Raw genomic sequence first — 25,901 nt, 5'->3', positions numbered from 1 at the left:
GTTTATTTTTATAATGCTGAAAAATATTTGCATGCTGTACAGAAATGTGCTGCTTTGGTTCCTTACAGCCTGGCAGTATTATAATTTTAAATTCTTCATTAATCTTTCTTCCTCACGAGGGACTGGCAAGGTTCCTGTGTGTAATTACATGATGTTTAAGACAGAAGCCTCAGCTACTGAGTTTTTACACAATGCTCTGCAAACGTGGGTCTTTTCTTCCTTAAATGGTACCTACGCTACCTCCCCTTTTATGCCCATTCTTGATCTCAGCATGGTTAGGTGCAACACTTTGCAGTTCCTGTGTTAGTTCTACCAGTTCTAAACTCTGTTGTTTCACTCAGGAACATACAGATATAAAGTTACCATGAATAATTTCAGACTAGAAGTTAGAATAAGGTAGTAAGATGATAGAGCTACGATGCTCAGGAACAAACTGCGAAATCGGTTCAGCCTGGGAAATCTACCTCACAGTGGTTCCTTGAAACAGAATTGGTCTAAAACTGAGTTTTCCACTTGAAAAGCAAGGTGTTTCTAGGCTTTGTGGTTGTGAAGAGTGCACCATGCAATCCATAAGCCAGTACAGTTTTGCAGAGTTGTCGGTAGTCTGAATTCAGCCCTATCCGTCGTAATAGTTTTAGGCTAAACCCCCAAATATGTCTGTTTATGTCTACGGAACCTATTCCAATTTCCTTCCAGCTCTATCATAACAACTTTTCCAGTGCACCTCACTAATTTCCATCTTTGGCACACTGAAAACTGAAATTGCTGGAAGAGCTTAACACAAATAGAATTTGGTGTCCAAATAAATAACACATGGGCTTCAGTACCGATTGTACTGTTAATTTTTGTGTTTCATTACATAAAAAAGTTAACTCACTGGTTCTGCCATGAGTTTCCAGCTCGCTCAGAAAACAGATTCCAGGAATGCTGCCACCCAAGTTAGTTGCACAAGATTTTCTTTGTTAATTAAAAATAATGGGATAAAACTGGAAAAAATAGGCTTAATGTTAACAGTTGGTATTTAAAGAAAGTGGATTTGTTGGCCAGAATATCTTCATATTGTATCTCAGTCCACCTTTTGTTTTGGATTTCCAGGCTGATTCCTGGTTTACATCCACACTAAAATTAGTAGTATTCAGTTCCAGCAAATACTTTCAGTGTGAACTGTGCCCTCCCTTCATCGAATCAGCAGAATAAGAGTGTGTTGCTGTGAAGTGAAACTCTGTGTGTGAAATGGTTGCATACAGAATTACTTCCTTGAACGTTTGAAGGAGTTAAACATGCACAGATTGAATTTGTCTGTTGAGAAAATCTTTAAGGCAGAGAGGCAGAATCTCAAGCTGGGTTGTATCTTTGTATTAAAAAAATAAACACCACCACCCTCCCCCCTTAGATTTTTCCAGTTGAGACAAAAGAAATCTTTGGGTGGAAAGGCAGCATCATATTGCATAATAAAAGCCTTTTTATGCTCTAATAAAAAGGCTTGCTTAGGGCAACTTTGTTTAAAAAAAAAAAAAGAAAAAAAGAAGAGTCAGTGATGATACTGGTATGAGGGGGACAAGGAATCCTTAACTTCTATTGTGCAACACTGGGAAAAGAGGCTAGAAATTGCTCTAGTTATCTGCTATCTTAATGCCTGGTTTAAAGGTTCTTTACTGCATATTTGCTGGCAGCTGTTTTCAATATATCCCTCTCGAGCTAAGTCACCAGTTAAGAATTTGACATTAGATGTTTTTTTCAACCACCATCTTGAAGTACCATACCACACAACACAGCCTTGTTCTCTAGTTAGATATTGTTCATGTGCCTTGAAATTGCTGTTGACACCTCAAGTATTTAACTTGCAGATCTGAGATAATTTTTGTTGGGTGTGGATGTGTGCCATAATAAGACAGAAGTATCCACGTCTGCATTCCTTCACTACATCTGTTCACTTTATTTTTTGCAACATTACAGGAAATTAAGTTCAATTATACATCTCAATGAATATTTTTAATTTCACTAGTTCTGTTTTAATTGCCTGCCCTTAAAGTATAAGCACACCGAGTGCACAAGTATGTTCCACTTCTTTTGCGTCGTTTGCCTTTTTCTTTAGGACACCTTCAGTAGCAGATTTAACTGCTTCTTGAATAACACGCCTAAATACACATTTTTCTATGTTCTCCTGATTCTCCCCTCAATGGTTAAAGTTTCTTTAGTGCTTTATATTCTGAAAGAGAAAAGTAACGTAATTAAAGAATGTTTTGGGAATTAGAGCTGTGCTCTGCAATGTATTTCTGGCATATACTTTGTCAGCGTCCTTTTCTTTCCCTCACTTTCCCAGTCTGTAAAATAAAGCTAATATTTGTGTACTGATCATTCTCACAGTCATTTCTGAGGCATAATTTGTTGAAGTTTATAAAGCATTTAACCATATCACCTTTCATCAAAGGATTTCTGCTGATATAGTTTGAAATATACAGCACCACTGGAAAAAGGAGCCATAAGCACAGGGTATCATCATCTGTGCTGCAGCTTTCATTCTTAGCAAAAAATAAAACAATGGAGTTAAAGAATTAGCGGGTTTTAATCACTGTTTCACTTGGAGGCACAGATGGGACAGAGCATTACTTGGCAACATTTAATCTTGGAGCAGAAATTGTCATGATTAAAGCAGCAGCTGGAGTAGATTGCTAGGGATAGGGGGTTCATTCATCCTAAAAGGGATCAAAATTGTTGGGCTCTGGGAGAAAGCAAGAAGCTACAAAAGAAAAATCTGAAATATGGGCCAAGGTTTATTATTTCTAGGGTCTCATCTGCTGATTAAAATGATGTTTTCAATGCTTTCCTCAGAATTATTTTGGAAGCGAGGAGAGTATCAAGTGATCTGGCCTACTGAAGAGGAGACTGAAGCCATCTCTGAGTGGAGATTTTGGACTTGCGGGAGGAAGGCTGTGTGTGTCCCTTCCATGTGGCAGAACTGCTCCTCCTTACCAAGGAAGTCAAAGTGAAGGAAATAGGTATGTGCCACTTCAAATAGGATTTCAGAAGAATCATGTTCCAGGCCAGTCAACAGGGCCTGAATTCCTAGTTTGGTGAGACAGCCTGGAATGAGGTGGATTTTAACTTTCTCTTCACTAACGTTTGCAGAAGGGTTCTGTCTGCCTGGTGCGTCGAGGCCTTGTGTTACTGGGGTAGACTCCTGCTGTAGGCTGGCCTGAAGGAGGAAACTGGGTGGTTGTGGAGACGCAGAACAAAGCAGATCCTTCAGGTCTCCTGACTCCTGCAGTCCATCCCTGGTTCTGCCACGGAACAAGCTGTTGGGAGCAAGTTACCTTTTGCTAAGGGACACTTTATACAGAAAAAGGTGTCAAAATAAAGTGCTAGAATACCAATGTGCGTTCTGCTGTCAGGGCAGAGCCACAGCTTAGCCAACAAGTAAAGCATAGTCTCTATTCTGAACTGTTCTAGCTCAAAAGTAGCTCTGCTTTTAGTTAAATGTCTCAAAGGTATCATTAATTTTGGATATTTCAACTCATGCAAGGCCAGTGGGCTTGAGTTTCCATGACAAATTCCTGACTCCACTGGGAGACTGAGCGAAGTGTAATCACTGTTGGTCACTGACTTAATCTGTACTTAGGATGTGCTTGACATTGGCTCTTTGTGTTTCTCTCATTGGTACGCAGTGTTTTTTCCTGCCACTCAGAGGTCTTTTTCTGTTCCTTAGATCAGACAACTCTTTTTCCTCCTCTTGCATTTGCATGCATTCAGCTGACGATATTTAGATGTGTGAGGATTTGGTTGCCTTTGTATAGCAGGAAGTTACAGAGTCCTCACTTGCACTAGTACGTACTGTTTTATGCAGCAGGGAGACTAGGTGCTGATCTCACTCTGGGTATTTCATAACTCTGAAAACCTGCTTGCTAACGAGGTATTCATTAATTGCTTTAAACGATCTAAGCTAAGAGATTTCTTTACTTCCTTTGAACCATATACTATCTCAATGGGCCTCTCTTCCCCCCCCCCCCCCCCAAACTGACAAATTGCTGATTTCACCCTTTAATCCTTTTCTGCCTGCAAATGTGGGAAGTGTATTTCACTGTTGGTAGCCCTAAGTGTAAAGCAAATAGGTCTTAGGCATTTTTACCATCATCCTGTGAATTATGGGTCTCCTTTCTGCCTGAAAGCAGCCTTGCTGCCTGAGGTATTCGGCATGCATCCCTACAGCTTGCAGTCGATTGATATTCTTATAAAGTTGCAAGTCACCTTTCATCACCTTTCGAGGCTTTGCCCCCTGGCATGCAAGTCTGTCTTAGGTCAAGGGCCTTAATGACCCCCATTGTTATGGGAACCTTTGGTAATCTAACCTGCTTTTTTTCTGTATTTCAAGCCATTGCTCTTAAATGTCTCTTGCTTGATCCACTCAGGCGCTAATAACCGTGTCTCCTTTCCTTAGGTCAAGGGCAGCTTTTACATTCCACCCAAAAGGCACCACAGTTTGAGATGAGGAATTCAGAAGAGCAAGCAGCTACGACAGTTTTACAGCGCCTGCTGCAGGAGCAGCTCAGATACGGAAACCCAAATGACAACCGTAACCTTCTTGCCTTACACCAGCAAGCCACAGGAAATGCCCCCCCTTTCAACAGCACTGGGAGTCCAGCATCTCAGAACGAAGGGCTGAGCTCCCAGGACCACCAGCTTGTGACTCATGCTGCCCGTCAGGAGCCCCAGGGCCAGGAGATACAGGTGGACAACAGCATCATGGAGAAGCAGCTCTCCCCGCGACTTCAGAACAGCGAGGATCTCCCGACCTATGAGGAAGCCAAAGTCCAGTCACAGTATTTCAGGGGCCAGCCGCATGCTAGTGTCGGGGCAGCGTTTTATGTAACAGGGGTCACCAACCAAAAGATGAGGACTGAAGGGCGGCCCACGGTTCAGCGGGTGAGCCCAGGGAAGGTCCACCAGGATGAAGGACTTAAGGACCTCAAGCAAGGGCACGTCCGCTCCTTGAGCGAGAGGCTGATGCAGCTGTCCTTGGCCACCAGCGGTGTCAAGGCCCACGCGCCTGTCACGAGCGCGCCACTCTCCCCCCTCTCTCCGCTTTCTCCTCAGCAGTCCAGCGACCCTTATAAAAATTCTGGCTCCAATGAGTTCTACAAGAACTCAGTGCAGCCCCCTTCCCAGCCCAACATGAAAGGAATGGAGCAGCGGGGTCCTCCTCCAGAGTATCCTTACAAAAATGTGTCCACCCCATCTATGAACTGCAAACCTCAGGACTCGGGACATTTCTATAGTGATCATCGCATGAGCCAGCAGGGAAGATCTGATGGGCCTATGATGAGGTATCAACATCCTCCTGAGTATGGGTCAGTCAGGTAAGCAAGATCTTAAAACAAACTCCATGACAGCCACATAAGGAAAAACAGTATAAAAGTCAGTCCATTGCCCTCACTCCTGGGCAGGTTTTTTTTCAGCAAAGATCCCATCTTTATTATGTGAGATGACATATTGTGTTCAGCTACAGACTGTGTCTGGAAGGACTGTAACCTGTTTCAGTAGCTTACCTAGAGAGGCCTGACTCTTTTTAAAAAAAAACACAAACGAAAAAAAAAACCCAAAACAAGCCAGCTTGATTTTATGGCATGGGGAAGTTTAATGCTGAGGCTCCAGAGCCTTACAAAAGGTTTGCTACAGAAGCCAAAGTTATGGTGTGATTCATTGTAGAAACTTGCAGTTACTTATTGCAAGACTTAAGCTGTTCTTTAATTACATCTGCCCAGACAAAAGATTTTTTTTAGGTTTAAACTGCATCTAAATGCTACGTAGGATAGCTATGAAAGCAATAAAGGTGCAGGTAACAAAACTCACCTGAGCTTCCTTTAGAGTTTTTCAAATTTTATTTTCAGTGGACCAAAGTGTAGGAGTGGAAAATGGAGCGTGCTTTGTGCCTCATCCCAGACTTGCTTGTTTAGCTCTCGCTAATTTTCCTTGCATCATTTGAAATCTCAGGCTGTTCTGGTTTCCTCTAGATAAGGAGCTAGATTTGGCTTGAGCCAAACACTGATGTCCGTGTGGGTGAAGGGGAAGTTTTATTCAGGTGGGCTAAAAATATGGCTTGGCTTTACCTGTTTCCTTACCATCTCATCTCTGTCCAAGACCAAGTGGGATTTGGTATAATGATTTTGGCCTCATTTTGACACTAAAAGGGTAATACAAAGGAGCAACAGGAGGGCGTTGCTACGTAAGTAAATGGTGAGGTCTCTGTGCGTTTGTGTTTGCACATATTGTGTTGTGTTTTGAGGGGAGCATGGAGAAGAAACCAGTCTGTATTTGGGAACAGAGTCTGAGCTTTGGGGAATTTGAATCTGCTCAGAACCTTCCTTGTCCTATGGGGAGCTATTTTCAGAGTTTGTCCACCATTGTTTGTGATCTGAAATGACTTCAGCAGCATACAAGCCTGATGAAAAGGCCCTTTGATCTGGCTAAATAAATAATAAAGAGGCCAGGAAAAGGGGAAGTAAAGGGTTTAGGGGGGGTAATGATTGTAGAAGCTTGTTGCAAATGTTTTTGAAAATTCAAAGGCCTCAAATCTCTGTGCACACAGGAAAGGGAAAGAGATCCTTGATGGTTATGCTGCATCAGAAATACTCATAATATTATATATAGTGAATCTGAGACGTAGTCTGCTTGCTGTTTAAGGGAGAGGTATTTGAAAACACGCCAACAGTCAGCTCCTCTAGACAGGGTGATTTTTGTCTGTATTGGATGGATCCTGGCTGCTTTGAAAGAACATGGGGGGGGGAAGGGGGGGAGGAGAAAGGTTCAGCTGGCAAGGTTTCCAGTAGGGGAAGCAACTGAAATTTGTCTTCAAAGCACTGGGAATCTAATGAGGTTACTTTTTAACCTAAATAGCTGCACAGAGAAGAGGTTTCCTTTGCAAGCAAATGCTGTAGCTGTAGAACAATTGCAAGACTAATCCATAAATTACAGAGCAGCATAGCAAAGGAAGGGAGCGAGTCCTCTATTCCCCTCCCTCTGCCACACACTTTAAGAGAAACTGTCATTTAGACAAGAAACCTTCTGTGTTACTAAAGGTGCAGCTGGGTAATGGTGTGAGGATTTTAAAGGCATACAGCTTTCCGGAGTGCATTTGCCTCGCACCAGGCAGTGCTAACGAGTGTCTTTGCAACCTCGCTGGAGTGATAAAGTATTTTCAGACACTGCAGTTTTCCTGTGCTGCAGCTCTGTGTTTGTCAGGATTAATTTGGATTGGTAAATGTGTGCATTTTTTGAAGCGTGCGTCAAGGAAACAAAGCCCCTTCTTTCTCCTCGTGAAGCCACACCCTTTTCTGCGGGTTTTTCCCCTCATTGTTCGGGGGAATTTGAGGGTGACCTAACGATGCAGTTAAATAAAACTCGTTGAGCAAGATAAACATTGGGGAATTCACAGCATTCTCATGCTTCACCCTCCCCAGTCTGGGAAAGGAATGGGCTGTGTGGTAAGTTTAAACCAGTCTGCAAACAGTTTGCCTCACCTGCTCTTGGGCGGTGTAAGTTTGGGAACACGTATATGTTTGTAATGATGTTGGTTTAATGTAAATACCAGGCATGCCAGAGGCATCTGTGCAGTTTTTTGGAAATTTTAAAGAAAGTTCAGAAGAGGGCTGGCTGCATGTGCAGCTCCAAAATCCTATTCTCTCCCTAATATCTCAACTGCACTTTAGCATTGGTGATGAAAACAAACCTTCAGGTCTAAGAGGAGAAGACGGGTGCCTTGGGCTCAGTGTCCTGTGGGGTTGCAAGGTCTCCTGTGGCAGAACAGCGAGAGATGGGGGAGAAGGGGCTCGTGTTGATATAGTTTTGGGTGCAGAGGAAGCTCACTGTCTCTCCGATTCAAGCGCCATCCTCTGTTCGGAGCCCAAATGACTGAGCTCCTGCTGTGGTGATTAATCCCATTGACTTCACAGAAACTTTTTGAGAAGGAGGTCTGCAGAATTTGTCCCATAATTAGTAAATCGCTTCTGTGCACTGCGTTCCCCTGAACAGCATCAAAGTGGGGCATAATCAGGTATGACTAGGAAGCAGAACAAAAATGCATCGGTTTGATTTCAGCTGTCTAATCAAGTGGAGTCTGCTCCCTCCTGCAGTCAGCGTTTCCCGGTTTTTGCAGGAGGGCTGTGGAAGAGAGGGGAACTGTAGCTTCTTGAACATGAAACAGGCAGGAGAAGCTGGGAAGGCAGAAAAAATTTTAACAAGCCAGAGACCTTTCCTGATCTCTTCATTCTTCTGCCCTCCCCACTTTGTTTCTCTACCCGCAGATCTTCTGCGTGACTTGATGTTTGCAATCCTGGCAGCCTCAGGACTCCTGATGGCTAGGTTTGCTTGCAGAGCTGCCCTTACTCCATATCTCTGTCTTCATGACTTAAAAGCTAATGTGACCCTTATAGTTGCAGAACCATAAATCCAGGTTTGTACTTGGCCCGCGTGTGTTTCTCCGATACGCGCCAGGGACCGTAAGGGAAGCAGAGATTCTTGCGTGATACAGTCTTCAAAATGAAGTGGCCCTTGAAGTTACGCTTTCAAACTTAAATACTTGTGGGAATTATTGCCCTGAGTTTTTTGCCTGCCTTTGGGATTTTCAGGTCTTTATGACACTGAGGCAAATGGAAGGAGATTGCGTAGTTTTCCATGTATTTTGAGAGTCTTTCTGCATTTTTGCATGAAGTGGTTAGTTCAGATGTAATTTTGATTACTACTGCAGGGTTACCCAAGGACTGATTCTCTCATGGAGGGAAGTTTCTACCACCATTCTATCAGCAATTCTGTTAGGTGACCTCAATAGTGATTTGTACCGTAAAATTTTGCAGTCTGGCTTAAAAATCTTGAAAAGTCCAGTTGTGTTCATTTCCCTTTCTGAATCTCTCAGTCCAGAATTGGTTTATCAGAGAAATAAATGCTGCAATTCTCATGTTAATCTGAGGGATCTCAGAGCCAGGTATTTTGAACCCACAAAATATATATAAGTATTTTATAAGACGAAAGTAGTGGGGATGCTAAAAAGTTCTTTGAATGTGTATGTGAAAGTTTACATACAAGATCTTAAAAGGTCTAGTTGTCACTGTGAGGTTACTAGGATTTTTTTTTGTTTTTTTTTAAAGATAGAATGTATTACCCCAGTTGCGTTATCTTGTTTTGCTGGAAATATGAACGCATTTGTGACATTTTGGAAGCTCTAATGCTGTTGGTAATGCGACAGAACTAGAGGCTCCCAGCTCTCATGTTTTAGCTTGAACCCACAAGACTGGTATAATTTCAAGATTATGAGAGGCTTCAGATGTGAGTGCCAAGCTGCTGGAAATCTTGGAAATGTATCTTGTCTGGAAATACTCAGCCATGATTTCCTAGAGTTGTTCTTTACAATAGGTTTTAAAAAAATTTCATTACCAGGCATGTCAGTACAAAGACTGTCCCTTCAGAATTTAGCTGCTGCTGTTGGGGTTTTTTTGGCCATCTTTGTGTTCCTTTCATTAGTGCTCAGGTCCTGCAGAAGTGGCAAGATTCTGCCCCTGCGTCTCTGATGGCAGGATAACGAGATGCTTTTAGTCAAATAGCTCAAATTGTTAACATTGGCATCTAAATAGTCCTCATTAGCCTTAAAATATCAACACACTGTAAGGAGTCAGTCTTTCTGAGTAGCTGCTTCAGGTTGTTTTCAGACTGGAAGAGAGTATTTTGTAGGTTCAAAATTGGAAAGGTGTTTTTTTGCATCCATGAGGCAGACTGGCAACATATCTCTTTTGATCTGACCTCTGTAGGTCATCACAGATTAAATGCCACAGCAAGGTTATTGCCTAATCGATTATAACATCAAAAGAGAGGTGTGTGATGTTAGGTAAAGAATAAGCTCGAGGAGACAAGTGGTTTCTGAAGATGCAAAGTTTTAACTCTGCACAGAACTGGGTGAGCTAAGAAAGGAGCTGGAAACCACCTGAGACAAACCAGATGACCTTTAAGCATGGCATGTGACGGTTTTGCCTCATTCTTCATTATGAGAGCTGGCAAATAAAGGTAATGAAATAAATGCAATGATAAGTAGAGCTGACCTCCCAGGAGGGGAAGAACCAAATTGCTGCTACTAAACTGAACATTCCTGAGGAAATTAATTGCACATCTCTCTTCTGCATGACCCCTGAGATCCTCACGCTGCCTGTGATTATTTCTGGGGAAATACAGCTCCTGAAATGATGTTGCTGGCAGGGACCACAGTCACCTGAGTGTGAGAAAGAGAGAAACAGTAACTAGAGTAGTAATTATTTGTTTTTTCCTAAGTGACAAAGGCTAGATTTGTTTCCCCGTTAAGGAATTTGAGCATCAGCTTGGAGGTTTCTATGCACCTTCTCTGCTGGAAAGCAGGGAAAATGAGACATAAGATGCATGATATTGAAATAGCGAACCCTGCACTGGGCTGAGAATGTACGAACTCCTACATGCGCTGCCAGCCAGATGTGAGTAATGCAGACGTTTCCTCTTTGGACGGGTATGAAGAATTGATGCGTTCTTTCTGCAGAGAACAGGAAGGATGATGCTGAGTGTTTGCACATCGGCTGAGAAGCCCGTTGTGTAACCCTTTAGTTCCCAGTTCAGGTTCATGCTTGCTGTTGTCACTTGACATGCTGCTAGTGCTCCTGGTGTGGTGGGAGAGCTACGCTGTGGCTGTCTTGTACAGCCAGTACCCCTACTGCACTCAGCAGAGCAAGCGCGTAGGGTCCTTCCTGTGAAGGCAGACAACCATGGGGGTATTCTGTAGCAGCTATGGCCAGGTGGAACAACAGTATGTGCTTTTCCAGCTGCACGGTTGAACTGCATCCCAAAGGGTGGGAAATTTTATCAGAACAGGAGTGTTTCAGAACACATTGAACTGCCAGACTGGGTCTGCACTGGGCCGAGGTCTGTGCTTAAGAAGAGACTGTCTGCAGCATGGAGAGGGAGTGCCTTCAACTGTTAGAATAAAGAACATCCAGAGAAGTTAAAGGTTGACTGTCTTTGGAGGAGGAAGCAAAACGTGCCTCCTGAGGTCATCCAAGCACGATAAATCCACACAATCTTCTAAGAGAGATTTCTTACTTGGCTAACGCAGCAGAAGTTGAGCTGGAGATCTCCAGCACCTGGGAAATGTGAGCTGGTGTAGCTTGGAGTTAGTTCCGTGATAGTCTCAAGCATGTTATAGACGGCTAGATCTGTCTTTGATATCCTGTAGAGATTATTGTTAGGAGCAGTAAACATACCTGCTCCATAGAACTGAGAGCGGTTCTGAATCAAAAGGCTGCTTCTGATTCTTAGGTTGGTTTTCAGATCCTTTAACTGTCTCATTTGACCAGTCTGCAGCTTGTTGGTTGATATTTCAGAAAGCTCGAATCAGTGGTGCTGGCATACTAGCATAGAGCTTAGCCAATCCCTTTAACTCTGTATCCTGAATTGCAGAAGAAAATTCATTGTTTTCTCCATGAGAGATGGCACATTTCAGGACAGACCAAAAGAACCCATTCCTAACAGTCCTCAGTTCAGCCGTTCTATCCACAAAGTGTGGAGAAAAGTTATAAACATAATTTTGGTCGGTAATTGTTGATGGAGTTTCTCTTAGTGTTTCTGTACAAAATAGACTCAAGAGGAAAGACCTTTGTGCACTTAGACTATATTTTCTGATAATGATTTGATTTTGAAATATTTTTTTAAAACAAACTTACAAAAATGAGGAAAACCTCACATGTGAGTCTTTTGTGTGGGAAGACCTGTGCGTAGGAGCTACGCAGGTCATCCCACGCCTTGTCACTGGGTTTGTGCACCATCTTCTGCACGACTTTGATGGAGCTTCCGCTCTCTGTTTTCCAGGCAGAACCCAGATGTGCAGCTGCAGTTACAACAGAGACCACCTCACCACCACAGCCCAACTTCTTCCTTGACATCCCTGGGATCTTTGACTTTGCTTCAGTCTCCGCCACCATCCAGGCTGTCCCCTTCCCAGCATCAGCAACCTCTGACTCCAAGCCAGGGAGATCCTGGCATTCTGCCACGGACCCAGCAGCCATTCTTGTCAAACCAAGTCCATCAGGGAGATTTGTACCGACTATGCCAGCCCTTCCTAGGCCCGCAGCAGCAGCAAGGCGATTCCTATTCAGTAATGTCCCGGGCTCAGCAGATACCTTCCCCATATCAGCAGATGCAAGTAGATCCTTTTGCCATAGTTTCCAGGGCCCAGCAAATGGTGGAAATACTGTCAGAAGAGAACCGGTCCCTACGACAGGAGCTGGATGGGTGTTATGAGAAAGTAGCTCGGCTGCAGAAGGTGGGTGTTTTTGGCTATCAGGCACTCTCCTCTGTCTAGTATTGTCCATAATTGAATCATCTAATCTGCAACTGTTACATTCCTTGCTTGAGGGATTGATTATCTACTTTAGAGTCTTTTATATGCAGATTGGTTAGTCTGTATCCTGTCCCTTTGGGCAGCAGCTTAACTTTGTCAGAAGACAGAATCAAAGCCTTCAGTTTTATTCTAACAGTTTATTGACCATGCTCAAAAGAACATCTTCATCAGCTGTCTTGAAGAGGCTGACTGCTTGGCTTGCTTGGTTAAATTGAAGCTAGTGTTCTTATGTCCAGGATAGCAGCAGGCTTCATTTTCCCATCAGTCTAAAAGACTTTAGAGACTGCAGGAAGGGCCTGTTTGGAATGATATGAGACCGTAGTCACTCAAGGAGGCAACAGGGGACATTGCTAGAAAACTGGTTGGCAGGACAGTGTGCAGGGCAAGTACTGCTGCTATGGCTACGTTAAAGACATTTGGACTGCAGGACTGAAACTAACACTTCCTTTGTCACTCTCTCAATACCACATAACTTCCATGAAAACTTAGTATCTTGTTTTGGATTGTGCTATTTGCCACCTTGGGCTTTATGAAACGAGTAAGTGATGCTAAAACGTTTTAAAAAAAAAAAATATCCCAGTGACACCCGTCATTAACGTGCATGTGTAGAGGTATTTTCATTGCAGCCTCATAGAAATAACTTCTTGATGACCAGTGGTTTAAAGCTTTGCAGCAGGTCAGCTTTGCTTTTTGCCTTGCAGCTGTGAAAAGGCTGATGCTACTTGCAATTTAGGATTTTGTGGGCCTTGCTGTGCTCTTTGCACTGAGCAGTCTCCAGGTCCCTAAAAATGTGCGGCTGCTTAAAACACTTGTTTGAGTTCAGGTGACCAGTGTGGCTTTCCACACTCGTTATCCCCTATGTTACCTCTTTCCAGGGACATATGTTCGTTTTGTTTTATTTTTTTTGGAAGGTTCCTGGCCAGGAAATGCTTTAGAGAAATGTTTGACAGCTTCCTGATAATGAAAGAAAGATAAAAATGCACTTCCCTCCACCCCCCTGTTGATCACTTGCTGTAGACAGTGCTGATGGGGTTTTGCTATTATGTGGATCCATACTTCCCTAGTGATGCAAACCATGCCTAGTAAGGAGAGTTAGAAGTGAATCTCCTCCTGCTCTGGGTGATCAGAGAAGCTTTACAGTGAAGGCTAGAAGGAAGGATAAAACATATTTTACTGCAAATGTTTCCCTCCCCCCATTTAGTAAATTGAATATTTAAAAGCACAGCTAAGTTGTAGAAGTGTAAACATAGAACATCAGGAGGTTTTATTTTGAATTTTGGACCATAACAATTACAGATCTGCAGAGTTCATCAGTAATGCAGGATCTGCTGCTAGCATTTTTTTAGCATAGTTTTGTCTGCCTTTCTTGTTTTATTTTACTTACTCAACTTGATATCGCATTAGCTATTTATATAAATGCTTTTTGCCCAAGCTAACAGTTGTGCCAAACTGCCCCAGTCCTAGAAAAAAATAGATTACATTTGCACTTCTTCAATTTGCTATATCTATGCTCTGATCGTATTGGGGAAACAGAGCTACTGAGTCTGGAAGGAGAGTCCAGACCTTCGTTTCAGCCATTGGTATTCTTTATACAGAAGGATCCATCACAAACCTGAGACTGTCATTTTACTTAATGTATAGGTGTAGGTTTCTTTCAATAAAGAAAACTTGAGAGAAAGTAATCTCCTTTCTGAGACTGAATGAAAAGAATTGTTAGTGATAAAATAGTAAGTGCTTGTTTTCACTTCCACTGCAGCTGGAAACAGAAATTCAGCAAGTTTCAGAGGCATACAAAAACCTGGAGAAATCATCCTCTAAGCGGGATGCCCTGGAAAAGGCCATGAGAAACAAGCTGGAAGGAGAAATTCGTAGGCTTCATGATTTCAACAGGGATCTAAGAGGTGAATGAAGTAGAACTTCTGTTCTTCAATTTTTTTATTTTTTTTATTGTTGTACTTACTTGGCAGGACAGTATTTTGCTGCAGAATTCACTGTGTCTGTTGACGCAACTAGCATATGACAGGACACTCAGGTATATTCAGTAGTCTGAGGTTTTAAGTGCTTGCTGGGAGTATGGAAAAGACAGGTTTAGGAGCGTGCTGTAGTCTCTCATTTCCAGCCTGTTTCTCATTGAGAAGAAACATGTGATAAGCCAAGTACCACAAACCAGATGCAAGCCTGGAATTCTCTCTTGTCTTATATCCTAGACACAATTTGTACAATTTGTTCAGTTTATACAAATGGAAAGATGTTTTGCTGACTGTCTAATCCCTCACCAGGCATGTTCACTTTATTTCCTGTCCAGTGACCCTTTTGCACTGACATACAAACTGCAGACTGTCTGTTCTTCCTGAAGGTCTTGTCATTCCTTATCAATATAGGCATCTGGTTTTTTGGATCTCCCTTCCTTTTCCAGAGCAAGATGTTATTAGTGTCTGGTTCTTGCTAAGAGGCTGAGGCAGTACGACGGCTGGCAGTGGAGAGTGATGTTGAATGGTATTTGACCTTAATAGGGGTAAAAGTTTAAGCATTGTTTAAGTTGAAAGGCGAAAAACATCTGCAATTTGAGATGTTTAAAGGTGCACAATCGGTCTTCTAAGCTGTAAGTTTAATTTTTTTATGAAAGCCTTCTGATTGTCCTACATGTCATCTGCTCTCACTGCCCCTAGTCTCTTACTAAGACTGTGTTCCCAGAAATTGTTTCGCATCCAAGAAGTAAGGCCATACAGTGCCCAGTGCTATCGAGAAGGACAGTACACAAAGGCCTGCATTAAATAATCTTATTCATAATAAAACACAGCATAAACATTTCATTCTTATTTTCATAGACTGATATAAATTTCTAACAGCCTGCAGCAGCAGAACTGTTAAGCTGTCCTTAGGGTTTTACACTTTTCCCTAAAGTCAGGTGATTGGACAACAGTGATTTAATCTTCTAACTATTAAGATTTAGTGGAGAATTATAAAAGAATCTTTTAATTGCATGGTGAGATTTATTTGGGTGGAAAAAATAAGGTGTCTTAACATTTGTACAAATTGAAAAAATAAACTTCTTATGTGTTATAACTGTTTCAAGTAACTTCTTTGGAACTTTATTTAACCTGTTTTGTCTCATTGAGAATATTTTCTCAAGGACATAATTAGAAACATTTCAAAAGTGAGTGCCAGCTTTGATAGGCTTTTTACTTTTGGCTGTGTAGAATTAGGAGATCCGTTCCCCTAGCTGGCATTAGAAATGTCCTGCGCAGATGTGACTTAATGCTTGAAAATTTTAAATTATTTAGTGTTCCTTTTGTTGAAAAATTTTGCAGAACGTATGGAGACAGCCAACAAGCAGCTTGCGGAGAAGGAATTTGAGGGGTCTGAAGACAATCGGAAAACCATCTCTCAACTCTTTGCACAAAGTGAGTTACACAATCATTATGGGTCAGTAGAAATGCTCCAGTCGTCCTGGGAAGGATAACAGTGCAGCAGGTTAGCGTAATTCAGATCTGTCAGTTTTCTGTCGGGACAGAAATCAGGGCGGTGACAGTCCAAAACTGGCAGTGGAGAAAGGAGGAAGGATTTAAGAATTCCTTTTCTGTCAGTATGTAAAGTCCATCTGATGGCACTTATTAGAGATTTCGGAGCAAATGTAGTTTGCAGTTGAACTGTAAAATTAGTGTTTACCCCATAATGTACAGGATATTTTGTCCACCTGTTTTGTCCCCTGAAAGCTTTGGAATTAAACCTTTCCAGGCTGACAAGAGTCCTGGCATGAGTTAAAGCCAGTGGGACTGGAACCTAGTAGGTCTCTTATCTCTTTCCTCTTTAATTTGCCGCTGCCCTATCCAGTTCAGCAAAAATAAAGGGGATGAACACTGCCTGCAGTATGCTGGGCTGGGTAAGGATCATGAATTCTGTCCACAGCAGTGAATTTATCACAAGGCAAACCAAAATGACGGATGTGAAATGCTGCTTTTCCTTTGTACTGAAATGTCTTGAGGCCGACAGCAGCGAGCCAACTTTTCTCTCATCCCATAGTGTACTCCACCCTTCTGACAATGCTCACTTTTCTCCAATTGTTATATAAAAAGGTAATGCAACAAAATTGCAAAATAGAGATTTTCTGTGGTGTAACACACTCTGACAAATGCTGGTATCCCTCTCTTGTGTTGTCTTTAGCTTATTCCTTGTGGCTTACGTTGCAAGCAAATGGCTGTCAGGGTGTGAGTTCAAAACTCCTGGTGATAGTGGGAAGTCTAGTCTCACATTCAAACTGGTTGGGTGGACTTTGAGGTTTGTAGGTTCACCCAGAGAGGTGGGAAGGTCAAAGCTGTGAGGCCTCATGTTCAGTTTCTCCTTTTGGATGAACACGGAAACCATAGTGCTACATTTCGTCGGTCCCAGCATTTCTAGGGGTGCTGTAGGCACTTGTTAAGTGAGGAAGTACGCATTTGGGGAAAAGTCTGGAACAAAACTTCCAAAAGCCTCGCTGCAAGCACTTACAGATTAACAAGCAGACTGCTGGCACTGATTGATACCTGCTGGCGTAATGCCACCCTGTCTCATCTCTGCCCATTTTCTACAATACATTTTAGCGTGCTGACACTGTCAGCCACTCATTTCCTGGGTGGAGGAGAAATACTGGGATGGGAGAGATGGGGAAAAGAATAGGCAGGTGGTGACATTAGCCTTTGTCCTTGTGTCTTATGTCACAGGCTAGCTCTGAGTTGCAATCAGGGTTTACTCTGCAGAGTTCTGGGTGCTGTTGGTGGACAGGTTTGTTTTGCAACCTGTGTGTGGGCTGCATTGATTCCCTAGCAGAAGGGAATCTTTAGCTACTCCGTGTTGCTAAAGCTTTGCTCCTGGCTCTCTGCTGGCAGAAGAAAGGGAATTAATTGTGGTCCTGTAAATATAGTTATGCACATGCTTGCACAAACGGGCCTGTGTACTCCATATGCAGTCTGTCCTAACACCCAGGATCTAGTTCCTGTTTTTCAAGCCTTCCACTCCTTGTCCTCATTCCTTTGTCATGGGATATTGGTTTCTGGAATGCAGTTTCTCTGGTGTCATCAGCGCTGGGTGTAGATCACTCCAGGGAGTGTTCTGTGGTTATGTATCCAGCAAGTGTGTTAATGTTATCATTGTAGCTGGTTGGCTTGAGCTGGGAATGACAACATATACAGAGGACATCAGCTCTGTGTTGTGGCTTTGCTTTATACCCCTGTGTGATAATTTCTCCAGTCCCCAATTATTTTATCCTATTTATTTTTTTATGAAGGCAGTTGCCCTGTTCGTGAAACACACAGCATAGCTGCTCCCACTAGGTCCAGCTCTTTCTGGAAAGCAGCAGAAAAGGACCGGCTGCTGTGCTTGGGGTGGCTTTAAAGCATCAGACATGAACTCTCAATGCTGGGCAAAAGGCTTTCTTGAACTGCAGATCTGCTTTGAGCCGTGACAGAACAGATATATATGCCTCAGTTCTGGCCCAGGGGGTCGTTTTTAAGGGCAGCAGAGGAAGACTGAGGAGTTCTCATTGCTCACTCTGATGGTACTGCCAGCAAAGTGGGATAACTGGGTGTTACTTTGAGAAGGAGGACAGCTGCCCCAGGCAGAACAGCCTTCCTGTTTGTGGGGTCAATGTGAAAAAAAGGAGCACAAGTTTTTCAGGCACAGAAGTCTGCCATCTCCTCTCCCCAGTCTGGGATATTAAAATTACCCAGTTTATTTTCCACCGCTGAAAGCTCAGAGGTAAAGAGGTGCCAAGTTTCACTAACCATCTGCATAATCAGAGCAAATTACCTAACTGTACTGAGTGATGCACCTTCTGTTCCTTCTCACTAGCGTTGTGGCACATTGTTACTTGAAGGTACCATGCTTGTTTTTCAGGGTTACAAGTCCTTCTCTTCCTTGAAAGCCGTGTACTTTTTTTTTCCCCCCCCTTAGCACTAGATTTGCATTCTCTCTCTTGTGAGAAGTTCCGGTACAATCTTTCCTTCACCTCTGGACTGAAAGACTCCTGTAAGCTGGGTAGAGATAAGTGTTGTCCATTGATAACTCTCACTTTGTTTTGATAGACAAGGAAACACAGCGGGAAAAAGAGAAACTGGAAATAGAACTGGCTGCTGCACGCTCCACCAACGAGGACCAACGAAGACACATCGAGATCCGAGACCAAGCCTTGAACAATGCTCAGGCTAAGGTGGTGAAACTGGAGGAGGAGGTAAGGATGCTGGGAGAGAGAAATTAGGGTAGCTTGGGTTCCAGTAAAAGTGACTGTGGGAATGAGTTCGTCTTGTGCAAATTATAAGGAAATCTGCTTGCTTCAAAGCTGTTTATATCGGCTTAGCTTTGTGTTGGTTAGCTAAACCACTGAACTGTGCACAGATAAGCCACAAATCTGTATTTCCTTGGAAGTGCTTTCGTCTGAGCAGCCATGTTTCGTTTTCTTTTTGTTTCAACTGATAAAAGTGGGCTGGAACTGAAATCCCAGCCCTGGCAACCTCCTGAACTTGGCAGAAATTCAGATCTGGATGGACTTTTAACTAATATCAAATGAATGCAGCTTGTCCCCTTGCCAGGTGTTCCACTTACACCAGGTTATCGTGGTGCACAGTGCAGATCACCATGTGTGCCCAGCATTCGTAATAAGCTGGGCATGACCTTGGTTGTTTTATCTCCCTTTCCTCCCAAGAGGGAATAATGCATTTGAGCTGCTTAGCCGGGCAGCTTTCACAGCAGTTTCTTTTGTAGCCTTGTCCCTGCCACTCACGCACGGCTCTCACCTCACTGCCCTTCTGCGTCATAGTGTCCGTCCTCTTTCCTCCCGCCTACTCCTTTCCTCTCAAAGGCTCCATTTCCCACTCCCAGCCTCTGCTTCCTTTACTCCTACTCTTCCTCCATAGAGAGCCTCTGGAGGAAATCTCATGACCAAGCACACTTCCTCCACTGCAGATTTGTTCTCTCCTCCTTCAATTCTGCCATCTTCCTGCCTACTAGCACTCACCATCATCCTCTGTTGAGCACTGTGCCTATATCCACCTGCATCTTGCTGTCTTCAGAGACATTCCTCAAACCCTCCCCTTGTCTGCTTCTACTTCTCTCTCCGTTCAGGATCCCATTGTGCCAAGAGAGGAGGAATGATCCTATACAAAGTGAACATCCTCCTATCTTGTCTTGCCTGCCTTCCTCCTCTCCCAGGTACTGCTTCTTATTTGCCTCAGTAGCCCTTCCCCTGAACCTTCCTGTGTTTCTTTCCCTGGTGTCCTTAATTTTTGCCCCTTGCAGTACCCTTCTTTTAATCTCTTCAGCTTCATGGAAGCCCTCCCTCAATCTCTCCCCTCCTGGATCTGCTCTGCTCATTCAGGATGTTGTTGCAGGGTTACCTGCTGTCGCACCTTATTAGCCTTTCTCCCCAGTGCTCCACCTCACTTTCCTGTCTCCACCACATCAAATTCAGGCAGTTCCTCTTTGCTTTCCAGGCCCCTCATGATTTACCCAACCCTGTTTCTCTTCTCCCTTTGTTCCTGAGAGGATGTCTTCTACCTTTGTCCTTCTCAATTTCCAACCACCCCTTCCTCCCCACCCCAAAGAAGCACTTCTGGGCTTTCTCCCAGACTGTCCTCACCTTCACTGCGAACGCTGGCAAGGCTTTGAAGCATCCCTTGCTGTGATGCTCACAACATAGTTGGCAGGGGCTAGGCCGCAGAGCCTACTGCCGTTCATGCTAACCCGGAGGCTGTCTACTTGGTCTGCCCTACGTGTGTGTTTCTGCCTCTTGTCTCCAGTCCCAGACTCAGGCTGTGAGCTTTGAGGGCAGGGAACTCTCATTTGTACAGCACTTAGCGTCGCCAGGCTGTGGTCCATCACTGGGGAACCAGGTTCTGTGCAATACAAATTATAATTATAAAAAAAGAACAACAGAGTCAGAGGGATGCTTAAATATCACTGGCCACATTCAGCCTTGCGCACAGTTGACAAGTCCATTGATTTCACTAAAATTGCAGCATCTCCTGGCAAGGCTGACTTGCACCTTTGTTGCTCAGGGGGACAGGGAGTATTAGGTTATAGGGTCATTGAAACGTGACATGAATCTTTTTTGCTCTGAAGCTGTTCTGTCATTTGATCCTGCAATGTATTGGAGCTCTTTGGCTTTCATTCAGATTTCAGCACCTTATTACGCTAGAAGTCTGATGTGTGACTAACTTTAACTACGCAGGACATCCTTGTGGCTTCCCTGGAACTATTCACATGCTTGGAGTCAACATGTATGGAGGTGCTGTGATCAGCCGGAGCCAGCACACACAGCACTTGGCTAGGTTGAACCTCTGTGTAGGCACTAATGTTGGCTCCCTCACAGTAAAGTTTGAAGCCTTTAGGGGTAATAATAATTGTATGTTTTCTTTTCAAAAGACCTCTCTCGTTTTACTAGAAGAATTGGGTTCAGTGCTGTTGCAAAGTATTTCTGCCTAGGTAGAATAGTAAAATAGGTAAGTAATTCTGGGCTAGATTGCATGATGGCTTAAAAACCACACATATGCGGATATAGAGTGAAATGCCCTGCATGAGGGCTTGTGGTCACTTGCATCCAACCTTTGCTCGAATCCCAGGGTGCGCAGGAAGTGCCACCCTTCCTGTTGTAGATAAATATGGAAGCGTCTCAGTGAGGGAACAGGAATTAACTCTGCTTTTTCCTAGAGGTGAGGGGGAAGAAGGGGAAACAGAAGGGGTAAAGAGTCACTTTTGCAGGTTTCCCAAATCGCTTTTTAATGAAATACTTAGGATTATAAAGCATTTGTTGCCTCATTAGTATTAAATTGTGGGAACTTCTCAAATCCCCGAGCTGTTTGGTAACTTTCCGAAGGACAGCCAAGCAAGCTGTTCAGTGCTCAGGGCACCATTTAGAAGGGACTGTAAATGTCAGCCTGAGTTAGTGACATTCAGTGACCAAGATATATGAACAATTTGTCAATTATTTCTTTTATTCCTGCCAGCTTAATCTGAGTTACTAGTCCCTGTAATTGTCAGGAATTTCCAAACTAGTCCTGCAGAAGAGGGTGGAGTTTCTTACGCTAAGGTTTGGCAGCCACTCTGGCTCAGGGCCTGAGGGGGGTGTGCATATTTCAGTTGTTGCATCCTGTAATGTAGGTTTTCAGCTTTTTTTTTTTTCCCCTTCCGTTTTGACTTCCTATTAAGCAGCGTTACCCTGCCTTATATGCACCAGATCCTTTGTAAAAAGAATATTTCCGTTCTAATGAGAGCTATGAGCCATATATCACTATAGCCGAATTTAAATGTTGCATTGGAATTGGAACTTCCAGATTCTTTTTAAAATCCTTTGCCTGAATTGCCAGTTTGGGCAAAACCACCCATCTGTAAAATGTAGATACTTGTCTACTCCTATGGAGCTTTGAGAGCTTTTATATATACTGGATTTTAGCATCCAAGTTAGAGGGAAGGAAGAGATAAAGGGATGCTAAATGTGATGGAGAAAGGAATGATCTTGGAGACACCAAAGTATAGTGTGAAGCAGCTGGAAGCAAAAGTAGACATTCATAGAATACTTTCCCTGGTCTGTTAGCAGGGGTGAAATAACTTCAAATTTAGAACAAGCTGCCATTAAAGTTTTCAACAGTGTGGAGTTTATTTCTGCGAAGTGCTAAAAAGGGTGAGTGATCATGAGTATTTAAAACAAACTTAAATATGTCTACGAACAGACTTGCTAAGTATGTATATGTTTTAAATGTAATATTTAAACTTTACTACTTCTCTACTCTACATAAAGATACCCAGTTATTAACCCCTATTTTCACTTCTCCATTTTCATTCTTCCCTTTAGTAGATGTTCCACACTTATGCATGTCAGCAGCTTATTAAAATTGTTTCTAGTGAAGTATTAGTCTGTGTTTTTTAAAATCAAAACTTCAGCTTATTTTCATTACATGCAATAAATTTGAGATAAATTGAATGTATTTGAGGTAAAATGCATGTTGGCTTAAAAACATATATCACAGTCAGAAATGGTTAGTGATAATATTTGCAGCTAAAGCAATGAAAAATTCTCATTTTGGAGCATGGATTGCCATGATGGTCTCAATTTTGATGTAAACATTTGAATGGCTGCAGTGTGTAGCAGGTTTGTAGCTGGTAGATGGTCACAGATGGCCTGTATGTGTGAGCTTTTCAAATAGTCACGTTACCATGATTTAACCAACATCTGCTAGCATACACCTTGAGAGCCTTCAGCAAGCAGAGCAGATGGTTAAACTTTGCTTTCCTCTGGGCCAAAGGCAGAATTACTGGGTTTACAGAAAGGACCATCCTGACCAGCCTGAGACTCTGGGTAAATGCTGGCTTATTGTGAGTCCTTACCAGGCTTGTAATATTGCAGGAGGGAGTTTGATGCCAAATACTTTATCTAACCACAGCTGCTGGATGTAGAGGGTACAATTGCTGCTGTTTTTACACTTAAAAAAAAAAAAGGAATTTCCAGAACTTTCATTGAACTTGGTCACTTCTGCTTACCCTGGTTAATTCATACCATGGAAGACCACACTTCAACTTAAAAAAAGTTTGTGGGTTTTTTTAGAGTAGTGTAACTTGTACTCCTTTGCTCCACCACTTTATAAGCCACTGTTTTAATGAATGCCTTAAGGAGACAGCTTTGAAAAATAGTGACTACCACTAAGAAGATATAAATATCTACTCTTTGCCGTCGTCATGCACACACCTTGCAACGGAAAGAGAAGCCAGACATTCTCTCTAATGGGTGCAAATTCGGGGCTGGGGGAAGGGAATAAGTTTGAATGAAATATCTTTTCTAAAAGTGGCTTGTATTGAGAAGCTATAAGATCTTTCAGCCATCAGAATTCAACATAAACCAGATATCAGAGCTAAGATATTATATTCATTTCCCACAGCTATTGTGGAGAGAAATAGTGCACTATTTCTGATAACACTGAGGGTTCTGTCTGTGGGGAAATGTAGAAATGTTCATTTCCAAATGACATCTATTGTACTTTATATGCTGTGTCTGAGATGCTTGGAGAACAGAGATCTGGCTTGTAGGGAAGAGACCCAAAGGAGAGTTTGTGTGCTTGAAGGCTTGTCTGGTTTTTTCCAGTCACTCCTCTGGGTCTATAAAAAGATATTCCTAGTCTCCACAGCTTTGTCTCACTTAAGTGCTTAGACTCTGAGCTACATAACTACTCCTTTCAGGACAGAGTTGCTTTTAAAGGGGACACTTTTTGGATGGCTTATCATTCATGGATGGGTAGGGTGGAGAGGAGAGAAAACTCCCTCTCTTCCCTGTAACTAGTATGTGTGTGTGTCTTTAATGATCTGCATTCTTGTAACAACGCAGAACTGGCTTTTTATTGCCATGTCGCTACCTCTCATATTCTGCTTGTTAGTAATTTTCCAGAGGTGGCTTTGAGCGTTATAACTTATTTTAGCACAAACAAACGGAGAGACGACATCATGACAGTCCCATGCAAAAAACACTATTCCCTAGCAAGAGGATAGTGTTACCAAATTGCTTCAGCATGAGTTCTCGCTGAGGCCAGCGGCGCCTTATTGGGCCTGAATTCAAACAAACTGAGGGTTCAAAGGCATCCTAGAGGAATATATTCCAACTGCAAGAGGGAGAGGTGGTTTAAACGTGCTTGCTGTCTTTTTTTTTTTTAACTACATTTCTGCCATAGCAGGCAAATTCTTGTGGGGAAACACATTTTCAGCTGCATCTGAATGGCTTCAGCTTTAGGATAAACCCAGAATGTAATAAAAACACCCTGAATATATTAAACAAAGGACTTTGAAGACATCAGAAATAGTGGGTGGGAGACAAGCAGATGCTGACGAGTGTTACCAATTTGCTGAAATAGGAGCTGTCCAAGATGAAGAGGGTAATGGCTGGGTTTGTCAAAATGCCTGGGAGAGTTTCTGAATCATTGCTAGCTATGCAGGAAGTCTTCTTCCCCAGAAAAACTCTTTGCTGAGTAACACATCTGGAAGCGATGAATCTCTTTACAAAAGAAGATCCTTCCTTCCCTCTCACCTGCTATGTCCAGGACTGCATTTGTCCTGCAGAGGCAGCTCCAGTCCAGAGGATGTTACAGCCTCTACTTCCCTTGCTTCTAGTGACTTGACAGTGAAAATTCCTCATTCCGGTATGCCCCTGCTCCCTGTGCTGTGTGCATGAAACCTCCATGCCCTCTTCAGAGCCTTTCTTCTGCAAGGAGCTGGGATCCCTGAAAGAGATTGCATGGTTTGTTGAAGCCTAAATCAAGTGAAGGAACAGGATTTGTTTGGCTTTTAGAATGTTCATCCTTTTTCTGCTGGGCAGTTGTAGTAATAATCGAATGTCCCTATTTCTGACAGGAACGCTTTGTCCTTGGCCATCGATTTTAGACCATGCAATGCTCTCTGTAGCAGAGAAGCCTGCAGGTTGCCTGCTGCCAGGCATTATGTTGTCTTAGGAAGTCTCTTCTACTGCAAAAAGATTCTGAGGACTAGTTTCAGTTTTCTAGGTTTAGTGAATTTGTTTAATCATTTCATCCCTTTATGTTTAGAGTAGTTGATTCATTTTCCATTGCTGGAAGCCCTGCAATTTGGGGATATTGGTGTGCAGACATTTTCAGGCAGTAAATCTTTCTGACTAACTTGGAAACAGATTGCTCTTCAGGTCAGCCAGACTCTTGTGAGCAATGAAGCCTCTGGATCCCAAGCATATCCTGCTTCTCCCAGCTGGCTCTCAACTGCAGAAAGCAATCTTGACAAGGGGTAGAGGAAATAAAATGAAGACAGAAATACTTGATCAGGAGGCCAGGGAATCTTTCAGGGGTATTCCCTGCATCAATTCACACTTTTGTGTACTAGATTTCTGCAGAGTCTGAAGCCAGTCGTTGCCTTCTTTATTTTTCTTGTCCTCAGTCCTGTTGCAGAATTTACGTAAACATCGTAGTAGATGTGAACTGGAGAGTGACTGCTCTTGTTTACAATGGTTTAATTAGAGAATCCTCTTGATAGAGTTAAAGCTTGACCTCTGATACTTGGTTAGGACATTTTCCAAAGCAGTCAGGGATTGACCTGGAGAAGATATGCACATAATTAAAGTTGTGCCATGTGCTGTAGGAAATGCTGGGAAGGGATACAGTCATGCTGAAGTGCTCTGCTGAGGTTCCAGACGTGCACTGAGGTTATTTGAAATCTTACCGTCTTAAAGAGGTGTTATAATGAAGATACTATTATGAGTAAAATGCTCTGCATTTTCAGAGCACCCTTCAAGGCAAAACAGTTACAATACATTATGTGAGCATGAGCTTGCTTATTAGTTAAATGCACTACCATCAAAAGGAAAATTACTATCTTGTCAAATTTATTTAAAATTGTATACCGAAGGGCGTGACTGCATCCTTGTAAAGCTTCAGAAATGAACTCTTATCTAAAGCACGTGTTCACGGCAAGGCCTGTTGCAGAGGAGAGAATTCCAGCATCCTTTGATGCCATCTCCCCCATGGTA

The 25,901-nt window shown here is 42.9% G+C and overlaps 1 protein-coding gene across 2 annotated transcripts in view; it reads left to right on the top strand.

The window, feature by feature from the left end:
* The window catches only part of AMOT (angiomotin), a 51,885-nt gene that overhangs the window by 11,098 nt on the left and 14,886 nt on the right, over positions 1-25,901 (top strand). For both annotated transcript variants that reach the window (XM_050901704.1, XM_050901705.1), the window contains exons 2-7: positions 2,833-2,999; positions 4,436-5,354; positions 11,869-12,322; positions 14,157-14,301; positions 15,712-15,804; positions 18,460-18,605. In XM_050901704.1, the coding sequence (XP_050757661.1) occupies positions 4,483-5,354; positions 11,869-12,322; positions 14,157-14,301; positions 15,712-15,804; positions 18,460-18,605 (1,710 nt within the window). In that variant the 5' untranslated portion in view covers positions 2,833-2,999; positions 4,436-4,482. The remainder of the gene's footprint in view (positions 1-2,832; positions 3,000-4,435; positions 5,355-11,868; positions 12,323-14,156; positions 14,302-15,711; positions 15,805-18,459; positions 18,606-25,901) is intronic.

The sequence above is a fragment of the Gymnogyps californianus genome, chromosome 9, assembly GCF_018139145.2.
Source record: "Gymnogyps californianus isolate 813 chromosome 9, ASM1813914v2, whole genome shotgun sequence".
NCBI lineage: Eukaryota > Metazoa > Chordata > Aves > Accipitriformes > Cathartidae > Gymnogyps > Gymnogyps californianus.
Note: the sequence above shows the minus strand (reverse complement) of the source record. Positions and strands in the feature narration are given on the sequence as shown.